Source organism: Corythoichthys intestinalis, chromosome 9 (genome assembly GCF_030265065.1).
Source record: "Corythoichthys intestinalis isolate RoL2023-P3 chromosome 9, ASM3026506v1, whole genome shotgun sequence".
In the NCBI taxonomy this organism is placed as follows: domain Eukaryota; kingdom Metazoa; phylum Chordata; class Actinopteri; order Syngnathiformes; family Syngnathidae; genus Corythoichthys; species Corythoichthys intestinalis.
This window is the reverse complement of record NC_080403.1, coordinates 42,241,098-42,256,089: the sequence shown is the minus strand read 5'-3', so window position 1 is coordinate 42,256,089 and position 14,992 is coordinate 42,241,098. Positions and strand designations below refer to the sequence as shown.

The window sequence follows — 14,992 nt, the reverse complement described above, 5'->3', positions numbered from 1 at the left end:
ACTGTGAAACCCCTCCAAACCTGAAAAGCTCTCAAATGTATTGGTACATATCCAGCTTGGCATGGAAGCATTTGCACAAGGGAATGCAGGAAGGTGGTTTATTTGTGTTTGCTTCAAAGGTCGTGAGTAAATAGTTAACAGTGTTACGGTAGAGAAATTTAAGTACTAACAGGTGCACAGATCAACAGTTCATAGAAAGGCAAAGGTTGACTTTAGCTGACATAAGTTTAATCATTCCTTGAGAGACTGGGGGGAAAAAAAAGGTAATGGAGCACTTGTGTCAGATGGAAAGGCACAGAACTCACATTTTTGCACACCGTGGAAGTTACTGTTGTATTCAGAGTGATTTATGATAACTTGGGAATAGCAGGGAGAAGGAAACTTGGGTTACGCTTCAATCCCTGTCCTGTGTTCTCCCCATTCCCTCCACCTTCTCTCCCCACTGCCCCACTTCCGGAGGCCCAGCATGACCCAGTTTGGGCCGGCAAGAGAAGTCGAGGGAGCGGCAGAGGGAGCAGGAATGTTTTGAAGGCTGAGACATTCCTCATTGTTCATTCACACAGGCTTTATGTAACAAACCTATCACGTGATGCAGCTCTGCCGCAGCCGTGGGAAGCCAAAGCATTATCTCCAAGGCAGCGGCTTCCTCGCTATAATCTGATTATACGAGCCCCATGATTGCACAACAGCCCGTAGATGGTCAGACTGATCACAAGACACACATAAATGGATAAATCGACACAGTTGGACAAAAATACACAAAAAAGGGACAAACAATAAGTTGTTGTATGAGTAGAAGCAGAACTCAGCAGAATCTATATGGTTATAAAATAAAGAAGTAAAAAAGAGAAAATATATAATGACACATATATTCAGCTGTCATTATTTTAGTTTAAGCCTTTTAAGATAATTGAAATGACACATGGTATGGGGGGGGTGAGTTGCTACCTTATGTAATCCACATGTGCAGCTACTTCGGCACACTGACCTATATAAGGTACTCAGAGCCATGCATTATACTGCAGATCAACTAGCAGTGAAGCCCTTGATCATGTACTGGTGCATTAAAACCTATAGCGCCTGGGACATACTGACCTGGATAGTCGTGTTTCCACCTTCCAGTAAAGCGATTGCTAGGAGAATGCTTTCTTGAAAGACTCTGTCACTGGTGGTGTTCATGATGAGGTCAATAACCAGATCAGAAGCTCCTTCTTTGTCCAAGTGGCACTGCACCTCTGATAGGCTCATTTCCCCTCGACTTAGGCCACCAGGGCCTGTTAGCACTACAAAACAGAAGAGGTGAGCATTGAAACAAAAGTAAACATGTTTCTAGTTTTTGAGGCTTATGTTTTTTGTACTAGTATTCAAGCAGAATTTGATCACTCATCAACAGAACACTGACAGGCAAACCTGTATAATATATTCAAACACAGTACATGACCTTTACAGAAAAATAAGATAATGATCTGGTTTGATTCACACTGAACAAGCGATAGAGTAGTGACTTGAGATAAAAATTTGTATTGTTTTGTGATCCATTGAAATGAAAGGAAACGCTATCAGCCAAGATTCTACTATTTTAGCAGGCTACATAAGTGGAATTTTCCGAAATGTAATTTAATGTAATTTCTATATATTCAGCAACTCTATATGTTTTAATTAGGGCTGTCAAACGATTAAAATTTTTAATCAAGTTAATTACAGCTTAAAAATTAATTAATCGGAATTAATCGCTATTCAAACCATCTATAAAATATGCCATATTTTTCTGTAAATTATTGTTGGAATGGAAAGATAAGACACAAGATGGATATATACATTCAACATACAGTACATAAGTACTGTATTTGTTTATTATAACAATAAATCAACAAGATGGCATTAACATTATTAACATTCAGTTAAAGCGATCCTAGGATAGAAAGACTTGTAGTTCTTAAAAGATAAATGTTAGTACAAGTTATAGAAATTTTCTATTAAAACCCCTCTTAATGTTTTCGTTTTAATAAAATTAGTAAAATTTTCAATCAAAAAATAAACTAGTAGTCCACCATTGTTGATGTCAATAATTACACAATGCTCATGGGTGCTTATGTCCATAAAATCAGTCGCACCCAAGCGCCAGCAGAGGGCGACAAAACTCCAAAAAACACAAGTTACAAGTGGACATTGCACTGTGTTGTCCTTTTAATCTGTTTGAGTGGGGCATGTGCATTAATTGCGTCGTTAACGCGATAAATTTGACAGCCCTAGTTTTAATCAATAAATAAAACATTATAATTAGACGGAACAAGCAGTTAAATGTAACTAACACCACTTTTCACCATTGCGAGTGAAAAGATTGGAAATATAATTCCAGCCATATTTAAAGCAACACTACGTAACCTTTCAGTTTTGGTCGATTTGAGCGACGCAATTGGACAAAAGTGGTAGTGTTTTGCCTTAAAGCGCCTATGACAGCAAAAAGTATGTTTTTTTTAATATATTCCGCGGTATTTTATGCTCCTGAATGAAATGGGCCGCTTGGATGTGTATGGAAGCGTTCGCTATATTTATTTAGTTTTTTTGAAACCCGCGCCATGAAAATGAGTGACTTCCGGCTCCAGTCTCCAGTTGAGAAAGAGGGCGCTGCGACGTGTACCGTAGTAGGAGTCCTTTTCACTGTCCAGCAGCACTGTTGTATGAGAAGGACTAGATTCAGCTGATTTTACAGATTAATTTGTTTATTTTTCGCATCACGCCAGCCAAACGGCTGCAGAAAAAAATTTCTGCACCAGTGAGAGGCGTGTTAGCCTTTTTGGTGTTTCACAAGGTTCCCATTCACCGGTGGATATTGGCCAAACAAGCCCTACTACTGTGGGACCATTGGACTTACGAGGAAGTGAGTAAACATCGTGTTTTGTATTATGTCAAATACTGGAATCATTTTAGTACGTAGGTGGCTTGCATTTTGTGGCTGACATGCTCTCCTCATACACATTGTCATGTTAGCTGCACAACAACTGCAGCCGCTCTCGTATGACTCTCGCTGTTTACGTCTTCGCCGTGCAGTAAAGCATTATTTTGCGATATTCGTGTTGACCATTTTCAGCTACACGCTCCTTCGAGGTCGGCCGGTTTGTTCGGCGGTCATTGTCCAGCTGCTTCCCCGGCGAGCTCTCATGTCCGTAGTAGCAGGGGAATAAGCTGTAACTTGCTCTCCGACAGGCGGGTTGCCGATCGGCGAAGACAATCGACAACCCTGCGGCAGTGTGACATGAGCCGGGCTAGTTTTGTGTGATTTTTGCTTCAAAAAGCGAAAATAAGACTTTCAGACGTCACTCGCATCGGGTTAGCATGTTGGCTAGCTGTCACGCCTCTTGGTTTGTTTACATTCTCGAAGCCTGGGGGCAGGGGAATGTCAAAAGCCTGACTAACTACGGTGGTATAATATAGCGTTCGGGAGGTGTGACAGTAAAGGTTAAGTCGACAGTTTTGACCAATGTGGAATCATTTTGCCATGTCTTACTGAATAAAAGCATTTTTATTATTTCATATTCCATTTAGCACAAGATTGTTATTTTTCATGACCATACCATTTATATAGCAATTGGGAAAAATACTTGATAAAAAGAATATCCTTTAAAAATATTGGAGTAAAGAGACCGAAACAATTACATTTTGCGGCTCTCTTCGTCGCATTTTCATCGTTCTGAATAATTCCTCCTCAACGGGCTGCATACTAAATCAGATGAAACCATTCTCCCGCTGACGTCATCCACCTGTTGGAGACGCTAGAGCCCTGTAATGGTAGGCGTGGCTAGACGGTGGATTAAAACTAGGGCTGTCAAACGATTAAAATTTTTAATCGAGTTAATTACAGCTTAAAAATTAATCGTAATTAATCGCAATTAATCACAATTCAAACCATCTATAAAATATGCCATATTTTTCTGTAAATTATTGTTGGAATGGAAAGATAAGACACAAGACGGATATATATATTCAACATACGGTACATAAGGACTGTATTTGTTATTATAACAATAAATCAACAAGATGGCATTAACATTATTAACATTCTGTTAAAGCGATCCATGGATAGAAAGACTTGTAGTTCTTAAAAGAAAAATATTAGTACAAGTTATAGAAATTTTATATTAAAACCCCTCTTAATGTTTTCGTTTTAATAAAATTTGTAAAATTTTCAATCAAAAAATAAACTAGTAGCCCGCCATTGTTGATGTCAATAATTACTTACACAATGCTCATGGGTGCTGAAGCCTATAAAATCAGTCGCACCCAAGCGCCAACAGAGGGCGGCAAAACTCCATAAAACACAACAAGTGAGCGTTTTCACTGTACTGTCATTTAAATCTGTCTGAGCGGGGCATCTGCGTTAATTGCGTCAATTTTTTTTCACGTGAATAATATAAAAATTAATTAACGCCCGTTAACGCGATAATTTTGACAGCCCTAATTAAAACACTAATTTCTCGTCATCTGCGCTTTGCCAAATTGTTGTATATAGTCGACTCGTCTCAAAATATGATTCTAATCCACATAATAATGCTATTTAAGACTTTTTTTATCCTGTCGTACGCACTTTAAGGATGACTGCGTTTCCCATGAGGACCGGCGCACAGTGTCGTAAAATCCTGATCTACTGGTCGCCTGCAGATGGATTAAACGACATTTGTTTCCAGTGGCTGTGTGAAGGATGAATAGTAATGAAGTGATGAATACAGTTGTGGCTAAACAATACCATATGACGATGTTGAAAATTGAAACGTTTGATTTTGTACCGTATTCCCCCAACGGCTCTCCAACCCCAGCTCCCCCACCCGAACTCGTCAGCGATGACAAGTTCGGATGAGGGCTATTGTTCATTCTTGAGTGTCTTTTTATCCTAGCAGCCTCACTTTTTCTTTTTTTTTTGTCCCTACGGACAAACTTTTTGTTTGTTATTGCTCTTCCAACTTTGCAGAATTTGCGCTAAAGCGTTCGCATCGGCTTCCATTTTTACAATGATTGGGGAAAGGGGGAAGTGACATATGCCATAAAGCAGTCAGCATATTTGCAGTTTTGTTGTGTGACAGGGTTCCTGCCACCCTCCTCAAAGTCAATTACTGCCGGTGAAAGTGATACAGACCCCTCAAGATATAAAACAGGTGTCACTCAACAAAGTTGTAAGTCACAAGTAGGGATGCAACGATACAGTTAAGTCACGGTTCGGTACGGTTTTCTATACCAGGGACACGATTTTCGATTCGATTCAATACATCTAATGTGACGCACGGTCTTTTGTCAAAGCGAGGTTATTTGTAGCAACCAAGTCAGCAATAATATATATTTGTTGTACAAATCCGTAAAGGCAGTCTTTGTTTAATATGTACGAGTGGGGACAGCATATCAGCTCACCCAAAATGCTGCCAAACAACAGATTTGTACGATATAGCAGTCAACCAGCCGCCTCTTTATGCATTTGTCTTTCCTCACAAGCAATGATCCCCGTGCGCCACAGCTTCCACCTTTCATGCAGTTTTGGGGGGGTGCTAGCGGTAGGGTTTGGTTTTTCAAGGCAAAGCTGCGCCGGACATTTTAGCGAGAGAGACGACAAAAATCAATCCGGAAAATACATTTTGGGAGCTTTTCATTTGGATCGAATGTTTTTGCGTATTAAATCGAAGAGGGCGTATTGAACGGTTCAATATAATACCGAGGATTGTTGCATCCTTAGTCACAAGTGTTATGAAAATATTTTATTTATCATTATATATTATATGTTTGTTATATTTTATTGAAAAGTGACCTAGTGTTGCTTTATGTACATGCAATCTTTTAAGTTTATTATATTTTTTTTTTATATAATCAATACTTTGTAGAATTATGTAAACGGCAGCTGATGAAAAGAATATGCACAAGTAAAAGCGATTAGAGATTATAATTAAAAGATTACATAAAATTCTATTGCATTAAAAAGGAAATGCACTTCACCAGTTCTTAATCTATAACAAACTATTATAAAGAGACGTACAATGGTGAGCAAGGGTCTCCAGATCTGCATAAAATGTATCGGATTCTTTGTCGACTCATTGCTAAAATGGTTCAAACCTGTTTAAAAAGAAACAAAAGAAACAGCATAATTCTTTAACAGAGGACCCTACTTTTTAGTGCACGCTTGTAAAGTGATCCCTCGCTAAGTCGCGCTTCAAACTTTGCGTCCCTCAGTCCATCGCGGATTTTTTTTTTTCAATTAAAAAAATAAAAAATACAGATGAGCTGTCCCGAGCCGATCGCGTAGTCTTTCTCTCCCTCCACCTCCCTGCTCTTTGTTGGTCAGGCAGTGAGTGCACTGGAGTTGTTTATTAAAGTTAACGATGATTGACAGATGTTTAATGAATGAACTTGCCAGAGAAGGGAACTTCAAAGCGCCGTATGCGTCAATCATCATTTGTTAACACCTTGTTAAACAGTTGCTGTGGCAACTCACTGTGTGTAAATGAGCAGCTTCAGCGGATTTGAGTGGACTCACTCAATGAAGCATTTAATAAAGCCAAGCATTTTTCTGCTTTATTCTTGTTTAAAAATAATTCGGTGGGACAGTACCATGTTTAAAACTTATCATAATTATTACATTTGAAGTGCTTAAAAACCATTTATTAAAGCATATATATTTACATTAAAAAATTTTATTATACTTTGGAGGAAAAAAAAGTGAAAAAACATGTCTTATATATCTATCTTTCCAATGCTAAATCTGAATAAGTACATTGAACACACACAAACAAAACAAAAAAACAAAAAAATTTGGGGGGGCGCTATTTCGCGGTTTTTCACTTATCATACCTATTAAGTTGTGGAAAGTCAAAACGGAGATTTTTTTTTCCGTGCCCGACATTGCGCGCGACAAAGACAAATAATGCGTATTGGAATCTAATTTTACATTTTTATTGTGTATTAAATCTTCAAATGAATACGATGAGCACAGTAAATGATTAAAGTTTTTTAATCATGCATCATAATTGTTCTTACATGATCTTTCTAAATGGTTATGTTCTTCAACATAATTGTTCTTACATAAATCTTACATCATTCTTACTAGTTTTGTTCTTTAACATAGTTCCATGTGGCTGTCTTTGCCTTCTGAGACAACTCACAAGACATTCTGTAATTATAACAGTCACTGTCTATGTTGAACTTTGTGGCCAGTAGAGCACAGACAGTTTAAATTGACAGATCTAATCGGTCGCTGGTATGAATCTTTTTTATCATACCTGTAGAGAATACCCTCTCACTGTCACTGCTGCCATTGGGAATTGTCAGTATAGTCATCAGGACTTTAGCCAAAAGATGATGTTTTTGCATGCTTCGTCACATCGTTTTTTTTCTCCACAACTAACAGATATATGCACGCAGCACGGTGAGCAAAAAGCAAATGTCACTCCTCTATCACTTTTACTCATCCAAGAATAGTCATTTTGCCAAGCTGCTTGATATTTTGATTCATATTGTCTCTTCTTTTTGCATTGCTTCTCATCAGCCATCTTGCTCGTCTGCTACTTCCGCAGTAAATGAAGTCACGTGGGAGCATGCGTGTCTCGCGAGCAGATCTTTCACTCTCAGACACAATTTTTCCGGTTTGTGAATAGAATCTTGGCCTCAAAAATTTGACAGATAAGTTGAGAACTACAGTAATTTTTTTTTTTAATCGGGAGATTTTACTGGTGATTCGGGAGGCGGGAAAATTTGTAAATAATCGGGAAATTCCCGACCAAATCGGGAGACTTAATAGGTATGAAGACTTATCAAGGCGGGTTCTGGTCACAATTAACCACGAAAAATGAGGGATCACTGTATTATGTAAAATATCATGAATTTCTGCAACAGGTTGCTGAACACGCAATCTGGGGCAGTCTTGCACATAGATACACCACCAAGTGTGTTACACACTTCTAGGATCCTTCATCTTGGACCACATGACACACTGCAACTGCTCAACAACAGTGTGCTCACTGTGGAAGTCCAAAACAAGTAAATGGCATCAATACGTCCTTTGAAATCCAGATCCAACGTTACATCATACTTGTCATGAATCAGCACCAACAAATTTAAGTTACAGCAATGGGCAGAGAGGGACCACTTTAGTGTTTTGACTGCAGCCCATAATACAGTGACAGTGTTATCAAATTATGATAAGCGTGTGGTGCTTGTTGCGCTCAAAGAGCAGCTCTGTGCACAACTCTAAAACCGATAAGAGCTCAGGGTCAGACAGAGCGCCATCCTTGCATAACATGCTGAGAAAGATTTGTTTTACTACAACTACATGAGGAATACATACAATTTTGGCCAAAGGAAACTTTCTAACTGGACTTTATCCCCTAATGCCGTCAGCAATGGCGCTCGATACTGCGGATGGTGAAATCAATATTTTAATGTCTCTCTGTAATGTCATTAACTATGTCATTTAATACAAAATTCTCGTGTGATATATGAAATCAAGAAAGAATTGTGCATTCAGCATAACTGTTAACCACCTGACTGCTTTTTGCTGGGTCCTACAGGGCTGAGGGGGCCACTGCTGAATGACGTCAAACTGTCCCTCCGCCCACCACTCCGATGGAAGTTGCCATAGTAACGGTTCACCAGAATCTGCCTCAGTGCCTCGCCCTATCAGAGGCAAAGAAAAGAAAAATGCACTGATATGATTCCAGCCATGTGGCAGGAGCGGAGGTTAGGTAACAGGGAACAGTCATCATCAGTTGTGTGCGGTGGAGTTTCATCAAAACACAATTTCATCGTCATCGCTTTGTGCAGGCTCCTTAACTAGCAGCAACTTCCTGTTCGACATTTTGAAGGTTTAAACATGAACATACCCATATTTTACATCATTTACCAACTGTTCGGCCGAAATTGTGATTATTTGTTTTTGTGACCCAGCCTAATGAAATGTAAGGAAGCAGACTCTACTAAGACGGACCTGAGACCAAATCTCTTGCACGGTGACTCATCAACTGTTGAGCATTAAGCAGCACGACTTTACTGTTGTCATAGCAACGGCAGCCCCGCGGCTACCTGACGAGACCTCCCGTGGGACAGTGTGATGAAAATGAAAGAGGACGTGTGTATTCACTTGTGTGTATTTGCGTTTGATTACGTGACAAGTCTGCAAAACCTGTGTGGTCCCCAATAAATTATTATGCAAGCCATGCTCCTGAAGTTCTTCTCTCAAAGGTCACGATAAGATTAGATAGTAAGTGTGAAAAGTAAATCATGCATGTATTGCTTTTCTCCAAAAGTTCGTAGTGCTTTAAGATAAATAAAATTGTAGCAAGCGCCATACTGTCTTTTGATGTTTACTACTACTTTTTTTCTCAAAAGATTTTCCAAATATGATTGAAAGTGTTTGGTCAGTTCCATCAGGATCCTCCTGCAAAACTGCTGTGCCACAGTTGAAATTGATACTTGCTGACTTGACTCAAGCTGTAGTGCAGCTGTTAATGCTCACAAACTTGCCTCATGATTGTGTTTTGCTGCTGGGTCTGCCTGACCTCTTCCTTTCTCCGAGAAGTAATTGGTTATGGATGATAGCTCCCTCAAAACAAGCCTTTAATTGAAGCTTATCCAAAAGTGAGCTGCCAACCTTCCACAATAATCTATTAATCTACTTAAATTTTTGAATTATTAATCATTTTCAGCCCTTATTGTAAAAAAAATAGCTGTATAGTTTAAATTATGACCCTCTTCTGCATCTATCTCTGTGCACCTACCCTTTTCTGGTCTTCCAACAACTTCTCAGGCTGGTTCTGATCCAGCTGCTGTGTGCAGTGATGATGTTAGGACAAACAGATGCAAGCAAAGAAAGTTAATATTCATGCATTGAGTTGCGGCAAATGCACAAACACAGCACAACACAACAACAGCATCAGGTCCATGCAAAAGGCCATGCAAAAGTTTGCTGACAGTGAATTGTCGTATTATTGGTACGATTGTTTACGTTACACGTTTGAATAAACCTGAACTGTAAACACATATTTCCAAAACTACCCTTTTCAGATCTCTGGAAAATGTTATTAACATTAAACCCATATTCAGACAAAAGTATGATACTCCAATGTTAAAGTATAATACTGCAATGTCGACATAATAAATCTAATGAATGAAAACACGAGATTGGGTAAACACAATTCTATCTTTGCCACAATGGGACTTCAATAACAGTCTTCGCAAATTAACTTAATTCAGTCATAAGCTACAGGAAAAAAAGAATGTCAATATAGTTGCCAAAAAACATCCGAACACCTATAAAATTAAAACATAGAATTATGGGAAAAAAACAGCACAGACAAACACTGTTAACATTTAAAAGTCAGTAATGCGTAAATACAATATATCAAACGGGAAAAAAGAGATATGCTATTGTTGTTTTTCTGCAGTGTGTTTTTCCTGTAATGTCGCAGACAAACACAGGGCAATTCGGCACTTTCACGTAATGTAAGATATGACACTGTACAGCAGTACTTCTCAAATAGTGGTGCGATACCCCCCAGAGGGGCGCAGAGCGATGTCGGGGGTGGCGCATGTGACCTCTGGGATCAATACTTTTTCGCTGTACTAGAATAAAGTCAGAGTATGCAGTCTTTTTGAACCAAACGAGCACACAGCAAAGAGCACTGGAGATATGAAGACCTAAGATGAGGAAATATGACGAAGTGTATGTCACATTTGGCTTTGACTTTCAATACAGTGTGAGACAAGGAAAGACCAGTCCATTTACTGTGTCTAAATAGGTTTTCAGCGGACAGCAGGAAGCCAAATCAATTAGGACGTCATTTAAAGATGTTAGACCCCAATCACATTTGTAAGCCGTTTTGATATTTTTTTTTTCAGCGAAAACGTGCTGAATAATGCCTACAATCGTCTCGCTTTGTCAGTGTTACATTAGTAAACCAGTGAGCGCTGTTAGCATAATATAAGGTGTTGTACCAAGTTGCTCAGTGCAAAATATCCCCACACCAAAGCAAAGGAGCTGACACTGCCTGCAGCAAAAATGAAAAACTGTTCCTCTTTCCAATGACACTGACGTTCTTGTTGTATCAATTTTTTTTTATTTTTTTTTTGTCAAATTGTTTGGCACATTGTCCTCATGAGTTAATGTTGCTAATCCATTTGGAATTTATTATTATTTACTGATTTTATTACATTTTATTTTTCAGTTTCAAATGGTCAAAAAATGTACTTTGAGTGTATTTATCCAGTTGGGATGTGTTTTTTTTTTTTTTTTAATTCAGGCAAATTGATGTGTTTTAAGTCTTTTCTGTTACAGAAAAAAAAAGTTAATAAAGTTATACTTTATTGTAAGTTGATCTATATTATTGTGTTTCTTTATTATTAAAAAGGACACAATGTTAGGCAGAGGTGTGATTATAATTAGAGCTGAAACGAATACTCGAGCAACTCGAGTTTAAAAACTGATCCGAGTAATTTTATTCACCTCGAGTAATTGTTTCATTTTGACAGCTCTAAGCGTCACGTTTTGCCTGGACTACTTTTAATGCGGGACAACGCGCTGATGTCACGTGCGTAGAGGAAGAAGCAATTAAAAAAAATAAAATAAAAAAAACTTACTGCAGCCGACAGCCGTTACAAACGATGCCGACATTGCCAAAAACTAGCCCGCATGGTCCTACGGTGGTAGCGTCTGATACGTCTCATAGAGATCACATGTATGTTGAACTAGATGCGAGACGACAGAGTCAGCGGCGTTAGTAAACACTAGCCGCCATCTTAAAGCAGTAGACTTCTAAGCGCTAATATGATTAACGACATCTCTCACGTAACGTTAGCCCTGCGAAGGGCTAGGTTTCTATTCATTATGACCACTATCGATGCGTGGCTAATGAGTCTTACATACAGGCTTTATTTAATCTATAAAAACATAGCGCTGTAGAGTGATGAGGGTGTAAAATAAAAACATAATAATGGTAACTGTCATTTTAGCACAGTAGTCATTGCTGGATAAAACACCGAGTAGCACTTGTGCCTAATGTGCTCCAATACAGCAGGTATCATATATTTATTTTGAACACTGCAAAAACTCAAAATCCAATTAGGACTTACAGTTTAGACGAACTTAAAACTTAACTAGAACGTAAAAATAGCTTGACACAAATGGAAATTCAATTGAAACACCTGGGAAAAACACCTAACTTTTAAGTGATGTGTGTTATCAAGCGGAATGGTATTTCTAGGTAAGAAATTAGATCTTATAATATATACATATACTGTATATATATATATTATAAGATCTAAGTTTTTTGAGTGAAAGCACTGACTTTGTCTTTTTTTTATTCTAGTTACATCTGAGATGCAATTGTTGGCTGTTTTCAACAATGTACATCGAAAATAAAAGACATTGATTGACTGAAAATGGTTCAATATTAGATGAAATGTCTTGTTTTCTCATGTGTATTTATAATTGCCCTTCACCTAAAAATATGTTTTGTCCGATTACTCGATTAATTGCTAGAATTTTCAGTCGATTACCGTATTTTTCGGACTATAAGTCGCGGTTTTTTTCATATTTTGGCTGGGGGTGCGACTTATACTCAGGAGCGACTTATGTGTGAAATTATTAACACATTATGTTATCATTTCACATGTTATTGTGGTGTTTTGGAGTGACACTGATGGTTTGGTAAACTTTTTAGCATGTTCTTTATGCTATAGTTATCTGAATAACTCAATAGCTATGGCCACGTTCGCGTTCAGTCTTTTGCAATGTGTGTTCAATTGTAGTATTGACTTTTTTTCTATTGAAATGTATGCTTTTAGTTTGTTGCGCTTTCACGCCCACGTGGGGGCGCACTCGCACTTGTTTACGTGAAAAAGAGCACTCACACGCCAGAAGAAGACGGACAGCTACGTAGGTGTGAGTGAGTGGGCGAGTTAGCGAGAGAGAGACACGGCTGCGAACCTACTTTCATTGTTTATGCTTTCAAAATATCTCTACAGAGGCAAAGCCTGTGAGTATCATCTTTTCTGTTGTTGTTGTGTGTTTTCCACTCGCGATCGGACACTTAGAGCCAGTTGTGTGGTTGTTTGAACGATTTGCTAATGCTAGCGAACGCATGCTAACCGTTTAATGTCATTGCTCTAAGAGCACCGAATTATCATTTCTTTACGTTGATGCGAACCTGTTTGGTATCAAGCACCAAATTGATTCAGCACATTATGCGGACGTCCAGCATCGTCATTTGGGAGTTCGCTGTATAGCCGGGACCGAGCCGTAGCGTCCTGGTAAGGACAGTGTATTCTCGTTTCGTTGTTCATGCACTGTACACTGTTCATTTATTCAGCATGTTGTTCTCTATTGTATTTTTATATTAAATTGCCTTTCAAGATGATATATCTGTTCTATGTGTTGGATTTTATCAAGTAAATATCCCCCAAAAATGCGACTTATATATGTTTTTTTTCTCTTTGTTGGGCATTTTATGGCTGGTGCGACTTATACTCAGGTGCGACTTGTAGTCCGAAAAATACGGTACTCGATTACTAAAATATTCGATAGCTGCAGCCCTAATTATAATAATAATTTTATAGACAAATGATATTATTTACGGTGGCGGCAGAGAATTGGGGGGGGGGGGGGGGGTGAAACGTTTACGTCTTCCTGTAACTGCGTAACAGAAAATAATTGAGAAGCACTGCTGTACAATATGTACAATAAGTCAAAGTGCAACCCTCTAACTAAGTAGTTATGTAAAACTAAGTGCATGCAGAGGGATTGGCTAGGTGAGGGGCAGAAGGGGTTACAGTTACATAATCTGTCCAAAAGGAACCAGGTCACTAAACCAGTGACACAGAGCTGCTTACAGCAGCCATCTGTCATGAAAACACAGAGCAGAAGAGAAGAAAACAAACAGTGACACTTTCACAACTCAACTTGTCATTCCAAGTCAAAGTCAGAAGCCAATTTTGCCTGTGTTGGGTTTTCTTGAGCTCTGCTAAGTTAGTGCTATACAATGAGAGCTCAACCATACACTATTTGTAAGCAAGCAGGTTGTAAAGAATACAACGCATAAATGAAATTATTTAAATTCAAGATAATGCAACAATTTCTTAACATGGTCAAAAAATAATATTATGCAGCTCCTGTCATTTATGCAAATGACCTTTTGATGGATGACGTAAGCAACGTCCCTTTTGTGCAACAGTCAAAAATATGGTATTGTTAGGTGTTCCTTTTGACACCTGTTAAAGAACTATGGTTATTGGGTGTCTCTGAAGTCTGGTTCGCGTGTAGGTGTGAGAGGAAACCTGTGGAGCTGAGGCGCCAGGGTGTCTGGTAGTCTTTTGTTATTTGGGGTCTCCCAACGTGGCGAGGGGTTTAGGAGGATGTGGGCTGTGTGTTCGTGGTGAGACACTGCGTCTGCGGTCAGTAGGGGTCCGCCATGCGGGTGTTGCGGGGCGTCTTTGATGAGAAGAATAGTTGAGACATGTCCAGACAGCCCCACCTATGTAGGACCACGTGATCGGCGTGGGGTGGGACCAGCGATTAGGTTAGTTTAGCCATGCAACGTTAAAAAGTCATTTCTGGTTAGCCTACCTTAAGAGCGCGCTGCGAAGCATCTTTCCTCCCCGGCTGTGGACCAAATTTCCAGACTTTCACGGTTTTGTTGAGCTAAAAGTTTTAAAAGTCTTTTCAACGTGAGGACAGGACCGACCATGATCAACGAGACATGTGTGAATATTACCCGTGGGCGTCCTAACGTGAATGGAGAAGCCCCACGCAAGACTCAGATGTACCTACGCCGTGTACAACGACCCCCAAACGAGGAGTTGTCAGTGGAGAAGCCCATTTCTGACTGCTAAACAGTTATTTTCGTTAGCCTACCTTAACAGTGCGCTGCGACGGACCTTTCCTCCCCGGCTGTGGACCAATTTCCCAGGCTTTGACGGTTTTGTTGAGCTATACGTTTTAAAAGTCTTACATGAGTGCCTTTTCTAG

The 14,992-nt window shown here is 39.1% G+C and overlaps 1 protein-coding gene across 5 annotated transcripts in view; it reads right to left on the bottom strand.

The window, feature by feature from the left end:
• The window catches only part of LOC130921337 (inositol 1,4,5-trisphosphate receptor type 1), a 156,628-nt gene that overhangs the window by 60,875 nt on the left and 80,761 nt on the right, over window positions 1–14,992 (bottom strand). For 3 of the 5 annotated variants that reach the window (XM_057845087.1, XM_057845083.1, XM_057845084.1), the window contains 3 exons: window positions 9,750–9,797; window positions 8,517–8,649; window positions 1,096–1,283 (listed from right to left, as the gene is read on the bottom strand). In XM_057845087.1, coding sequence (XP_057701070.1) covers window positions 1,096–1,283; window positions 8,517–8,649; window positions 9,750–9,797 — 369 coding nt within the window. The remainder of the gene's footprint in view (window positions 1–1,095; window positions 1,284–8,516; window positions 8,650–9,749; window positions 9,798–14,992) is intronic. The other 2 variants (XM_057845085.1, XM_057845086.1) reach the window with 1 other exon arrangement.